The 7,192-nt window shown below is 37.3% G+C and overlaps 1 protein-coding gene across 1 annotated transcript; it reads right to left on the bottom strand.

Moving 5' to 3' along the window:
• Nucleotides 1–288: 288 nt before the first annotated feature.
• Nucleotides 289–7,192, bottom strand: LOC117497982 (sterile alpha motif domain-containing protein 9-like). The gene is made up of 4 exons (XM_034150027.1): nt 7,009–7,192; nt 6,588–6,650; nt 5,370–5,432; nt 289–3,553 (listed from the first exon to the last, which is right to left on the bottom strand). Exon 4 carries the CDS (start codon nt 2,647–2,649, stop codon nt 1,369–1,371), a length of 1,281 nt encoding a protein of 426 aa, XP_034005918.1. The 5' UTR covers nt 2,650–3,553; nt 5,370–5,432; nt 6,588–6,650; nt 7,009–7,192; the 3' UTR covers nt 289–1,368.

Raw genomic sequence — 7,192 nt, 5'->3', positions numbered from 1 at the left:
AGATATTTGTATGTTCCTTTAATACATAATAAATTAGCAACAATAACTCAAAAAATACAAGAACTGCAAATACAATCAATTCTGTCTCCTATTTTAATATGCATGTAGGCTGTGTTGGAAAAGTACATTGTTGTCATGATTTTAGTTTTGTGTGTTTGGTCATGGTTTTATTTGTGAAATTCTGTTCTCCCTGTGTCTGGTCTTCCTTCCTGTGTCTGATTGTCTCATTGTGTTCACCTGTTGTGTTTCACCTTGTGATGACCCTTCTGTGTATTTAATACAATACTCTTTTTGTATATATATTTTTTTTATTCATCTTTGTCATACATGAACATCATACATTTGACATACTGTACAACAGACAAAGTCCATGGGCAGAAATACAAAGCAACAAGACATTACATACAGTAAATAAAGAAAAAAAGAAAGAAAAATACATTTTGATACTTCAAAATTAGTTTTGATTGCCTTCTTATTCCTAATGTTCTTAATAGTGCTAATATATTGTTTACATTCTTAATAGAAATGTACAAAATATGGTTTGTAGTCAGCCCATTTCTTTTTATGGATATGAAATTTCCCTAAAAATACAATTAACTGCACAAAAAAGACAAAATCTGCAACCATACTATCATCCCTGAAGTACAAAATAATGTCTTTGTCCTGGAGTTGAACCTTTTGTCCCGTCTTTTTCCGAATAAAACATTCTACATCATACCACAATATTCTACAATACAAGCATTCATAAAATAAATGGCCAATAGTCTCTTCTTGTAGATTACAAAATGTAAGATTGTTTGTCTTTTACTGCATTTGGGTCCTATATTCCCCAATCCTGACAATTGTAAAAAGTACATTAAAATAAAGATTCCTTTGATATGAAATCAGACTCAATACTCATTATATTCAATTACACTACCAGCATTATTCAAATGGAAGCCACATGGTTAAGATACTAATAAGGTCAAAGTAAGGTCAATCATGGTTAAATCAACAAGTCAAAGAATGAATATCTGATTTTGAGAGAATCTCTACCAATTCACCAAAAATAATTGTTAAAGGAAAATCATTTGTGGGACATGATACAACCTCAAAACCTATGGTTGATTTACCAATGGTCTGAAAAAGTTGATCATTTAAACTTTACTGCATCAGAATTTTTTTTGACCTATTTTTCATGATTTTTGTATCTTCTCTGTCACAAATGCAACGCTTGTGTAAAACACATTAGGGAGGCTCTAAGGATAACAATGTTGGTCAGTCCACCGTTTTGGTCCAGACTGACATATCTCAGCAACTTCTGAATGGGTGGCCATGACACTTGGAACTGACATTCATCTTGTTGTCCCAAAGTGGTCATTCATGCAATCACTGTCCAGACATGTGAGGATGTCTCACTCTGAAGACGAGAGGACCCTGGATGGTGAAGCCAAGATAGAAAAGCATTGGGCCTAGCGCTGAATCATCATCAGGGTCAACTCTGGTTTTAGCTTCTATTTTCTTCCCCCCAGCCAAAACGTACACCATCTTGTGATCCTTTGGAGATAGTGGAGACTGGCATGACTCCACGTTGATTGGGCTCAGGATGTCTTGGATTTCTTGGATTCGCCACACATCCCCTGTGATCCACATTTCATGGATCCGCCTCCATTTCTCTTTCGTTCTCTCCTCTTGTTCATCAGATAGCTCAGCGTCCACTTTTTCTTCCACAATTGCATCCAACTTTGATTTGTGAATCCATTTGCGAAGTCCAGAGCCCTTCCCCAGAAAGAAGAGAGGCAAAAGGTACCGACCTCGAAGGTACTTGGCATATCTGGTTGTCTCAAAAGCTTGCTCCATTAATGTGACATACTCTTGCAGATTAGGGTCAAATAAGCGGTCAAGAGAAAGTTGTCCAGGCTCTTCTCTGGTTTCTTGATCCTCATCGCTTGCCTCATCCTCCCGGGTTGTGTCTTCCGACAAGTCATCCTCTGTGCTCTGTTGTTCATCTTCTTCATCCTCCTCTTCCTGCACCGCCCGGGGTTGTCCGTCAGACCAAAACAACAGCAGAACCAAAAGGTAAAACTCAGGGCTTCCGCAACGTGTTTCTGTGTCCAAGAATCGGTCTATTATTGCTTGGAGTTCATTCACCGGGGTGAGCATAGGAGAGTTGTGCATCTTGTTGCTCAAGATGATGTTGGAGAGTATGTACCTCTCAGCTGCTTTGACATCAAAGTTTGCCTCGTAGTTGGCTTTCAAAAAGCCTTGGATTCCCTCCAAATGAGACACTGTTTCCTGGTGCTCCTCAAACAAAGCGCGCCTTCCCTTAGAAGTGAAAAGGCCTCGATTCAGACTATCGAGGAGGCCTGCAAAGGTGATGGACTCAGTTGCTTTTTTTGTTGTGTACATTTCGTAACAAAGAACAACATCCTTCCAGACGTAATATGGCTCCAAAGATTTCATGTCAGGCTGAGAGTAGGCGAGGTACCATTGGAAGAAGGCAAACTTGGCTTCAACTTCCATTTTCTTGTCCTTGATGAATTTGTAATCCAGTGAGGGTTTGAACTTGTTGAGTTTCTCAAAGGCTATATTTGCCACTTGTATGAAGCCAAAGCAGCCTCTGTTGTTGAAGGTAACTGAAATGCTTTCAGTACCTGCTGAGTCTACCATGTCTGGGCTCACTTCTTTGTCAGCTTTCAGCTCAACTTCTTTAAAGGCTCGGAAGGCCTCTTTTGCCTTGCATACGATTTCATCAGGTTTCCGGGCTTCCCAGAATAATTGGTTCTTATAAACCTGCCCGAGAGTGTCAGCAACATAAGACTTCTTTGGATCTATTCTAATGGCAGTATTAGCCCACTCCTCAGCTTTTTTATATTCAATGTTGCTCTCTATGATGTAAAAGAGACGAGAAATTGTTTGGGGGAAAATGGGGGTCAGTTGACAGTTTATAAGCTGCGGTTCTCAATAGACGCACAGCTTTGTAAAATGTCTCATTCTTCAGTATGTCTGAAATGAACCTTGAGAACTTCTCTTTATCCCCTTCTTTGAATTCTCTCGTTGTCAGCAATGTTTTAATGAACCGGAATATATGTGGCTGAATCTGATCTCCACAGAAGTGAAACCATGAACTCCTCCATGGTAGCACTCCTGGAAAGACCTAGGGCAGCTAGTTCGTTCACAGCACTCTTCGCGAACACTTGGTAAATCGAACATTTGTGTTCAGACGGACCGGATATGTTGATAAAGTCAATGAAAGGCTCCATTCGTTTTTCAAAGGGGGGGCCGCCATGGATGGGATCAGGTGGTCCGAGGATCTGTTGACACTCAGACATCAGGAGGTAGGCCTCAGGATCGTATGCGTTCAACATCGCCAAAAAAGAGAATAGTTGCATCTTTGGGGACTTGGGTTTTTTTGGCGAATACTCCAATGATAGCATTTTCTTGAGCATTTCAACTCTTTCCTCCACTGTCAACTCCACTGTCGACTCCATTGCGGTAAGCTAAGACTTCAAAAAGATGTGTTCTTCTCTTGATGGTAATGTGCCACAAATTTACTGCAGCAGTATTCACACACCTAAAGGGGGGGGGGGGGGGGTGATAACAACAGAGCATGTGTTAATCCTGTGTTTTTTTAAAGGATTTGATTAGCTTCAATAGAGTGGTGCAGTGACGAGTCCTAAAACCCGGAAGTGAGTTAGCATTTTACCACTAAGGGTTCCCTCATCTTAGAGTCAATGGGATTACTCCATAGGATTTTGGAAAATAGCTCGAAATAAGGTCTGTGGTTGACACAAATTTAAGGATCACGTTTTGTTCTACGACATTAAATACATCAGCAGTGACCGCACTGGTGATTTTTGAAAAGTTTACGTATCTGAAAAACTATGGTTGTTAACAAGTGGCTGAATAGGACTACAGAAGTTGTCGAGGACATTGTACGTCATTACGCCAAGTACCTGCCTCCTGCAAACTGTTTTCCACAGACCTTATTTAGAGCTATTTTTACAAAATCCTATGGAGAAATCCCATTGCTTTTTTGTCGAGGGAATCCATGTGCAGCTTACTTCCGGGTCGGCCTACACAAATACGCCATCACTGTACCACTCTATGGTGGCTCAGGTCTATGGATGATGACGTAAATCGGTTCGTACACCACTTGAAATATCACAACTATTGGATGGACTGCCATGAATGTCTTTGTGTAGACATTGGTGGTCTTATTATAGCTTTGGTAATCCCATCACTTGTCTTACATTTCCATCATGAGGTGGACATTATTTTTAATGTAATATGCCCCAACTACTATTGGGTTGTCACAATATTTGTTATAGATATCAATTGCCATGCACAATATTTTAGTTATTGACTAAATATCTGCAAAACTGTTGACATTCCCATCAAGCTTAGACACATTTTTGTTGGTTTTCTTTATAAATAGTTGAAATTTCACCATAGTTTTATACTTCTTATAGATATTTTTCAACTACACCAATTGGGATCCATCGAATAAAGAACCTCTATATTTTTTTTGCAGAAAGTAAAGAACCGATTCATTTATTCAAGATTTGACTATTAGTTACCCACCATACAGTTTTACCCAACCTGGATACCCAAACGTTGTTCTAAATGATGTGTTATATCAGGGGTGTCAAACTCAAATACACAGTGGGACAAAATTTAAAAATCGGTACTAGTCGAAGGCCGGACTGGTTCAATGTTTATTGCAAAACTTATTGAAATGAACTTATTGTACATATTAAACCTGGAACTAACAAAGCTTAAATTATTGCCTATAAAAACAACATTACACATTAAATAATCAGTTGCATTCATTTCTTATGGCTCTATCTGCAGCTTTACTGGAGTCATTTCTTATGATTACATTTTTCCACAGGCCAACAACAGCTTCAAAAAAACAATTTCCCTCAAAGAAAAAAACAAACATGCCCTGTTGTCGCAAGAAAAAAAGTGCAAAAGGAAACATCCATTTAAACTCAGTTTGCTGCTCTGTGATGCTAGTTCAAGCCAGATACTTGGCATCTCATCTTGGGTGCAAGTTCATCAATGTTTGGGCTCAGGCTCTGAGCTGAGGAAACCCTCAGGATTGAGTGAAGGTGTGTGTGCAATATACCGGCGGGCCAGATCTAATAGTAATTAGAAATTATCCTGCGGGCCAAAATTAAATCTACCACGGGCCGGATTTGGCCCCCGGGCCTTGAGTTTGACACATGTGTGTTATATGATTCAAATATATAAAGCATTTCTTAATGATTGAATGAATATAATTAAAGTTGGTAAAAAACATTCCATTTCCGTTGACTTATTCAAAAGTGGTATTGTTAAAAGTATCTCCGATTTTTTTTAAATTTGATATAATACAGTTCACTGACCTGCACCAGCGATAATGATGTTTTCTGATTTCTGGTCCAACGTCTTTGGATGTTTGCAGATGCCTGATGAAAAAACACATATAGAAACAGGTTATAACTATCAGTGTATAAGAAATGGCAAAACTTTACATTTCCAATCTTAAAAATGTCCAGAAACAAATAAAAAATGTTAACCTAGGAACGTGTTGTGAAAGTCACAATCCAGGTAAGTAAAACATAGGAAAGCTTGAATTCGGTAAAGATTTTAGCAGCAGATAAGATAAGATGTACGTATTAATCCCAATTTGGGAAATGTTTGCGTTGCAGCAGCTCAACAAGCAAGGCATTGCACATAAGTAGAAATTAAAAGAGTAGAAATAAACAATTCTAAAATGTAAACATCAAACAGACAAAAGATTATTATTAACATTTATTTAACTGTGAAAAAACAGTGAAGTAATCATTTGTTACCTGTTCGAGTTCCAGCAGTTGTGTGTCAGACAAAATATCCTGACAATATTATTTATACAGTTTCTAGTCACACCTTCTGCATACCAAACATTTTTAAACTATGAATATTGCCTACAGTATGATGACGTCAATCGGTTCGTACACCACTTGAACTATCACAACTATGGATCGACTGCCATGAATGTCTTTGTGTAGACATTGATGGTCTTTGTCTTATAACTTGTCTTACATTTCCATCATGAGGTGGACATTATTTTTTATGTAAAATGCCCCAACTACTATTGGGTTGTCACAATATATGTTATAGATATCAATTGCCATGCACAATATTTTAGTTATTGACTAAATATCTGCAAAACTGTTAACATTCCCATCAAGCTTAGACACACTTTTGTTGGTTTTCTTTATAAATAGTTAAATTTCACCATAGTTTTATACTTCTTATAGAAATGTTTCAACTACACCAATTGGGATCAATCGAATAAAAAGAAACCTCTAAATATTTTTTTATTGCAGACTTGCTTGCTCAGAAAGAAAAGAACCGATTCATTTATTCAAGATTTGACTATTAGTTACCCAACCTGGATACCCAAACGTTGTTTTCAATTATGTGTGATATGATTCAAATATATAAAGCATTTCTCAAAGATTGAATGAATATAAGTAAAGTTGGTAAAAAACATTCTATATCCGTTGACTTATTCAAAAGTGGTATTGTTAAAAGTATTTCCGATTTTTATTTTATTTGATATAACACAGTTCACTGACCTGCACCAGCGATAATGATGTTTTCTGATTTCTGGTCCAACGTCTTTGGCTGTTTGCAGATGCCTGATGAAAAAACACATATAGAAACAGGTTATAACTATCAGTGTATAAGAAATGGCAAAACTTTACATTTCCAATCTTAAAAATTTCCAGAAACAAATAGAAATGTTAACCCAGGAACGTGTTGTGAAAGACACAATCCAGTTAAGTAAAAAACAGGAAAGCTTGAATTCGGTAAAGATTTTAGCAGCAGATAAGATAAGATGTACTTTAGCAGCAGCTCAACAAACAAGGCATTGCACATAAGTAGAAATTAAAAGAGTAGAAATAAACAATTCTAAAATGTAAACATCAAACAGACAAAAGATTATTATTAACATTTATTTAACTGTGAAAAAACAGTGAAGTAATAATTTGTTACCTGTTCGAGTTCCAGCAGTTGTGTGTCCGTCAAAAGATCCTGACAATGTTATTTATACAGTTTCTAGTCACACCTTCTGCATACCAAACATTTTTAAACTATGAATATTGCCTACACTTAATTGGTTGTTATTACTCCAGGTGATTTATAATAAGAACCCTCTATAGCTCATGCCAAGTCACAA

The sequence above is a fragment of the Trematomus bernacchii genome, unplaced genomic scaffold (assembly GCF_902827165.1).
Source record: "Trematomus bernacchii unplaced genomic scaffold, fTreBer1.1, whole genome shotgun sequence".
Classification (NCBI taxonomy): domain Eukaryota; kingdom Metazoa; phylum Chordata; class Actinopteri; order Perciformes; family Nototheniidae; genus Trematomus; species Trematomus bernacchii.
Note: the sequence above shows the minus strand (reverse complement) of the source record. Positions and strands in the feature narration are given on the sequence as shown.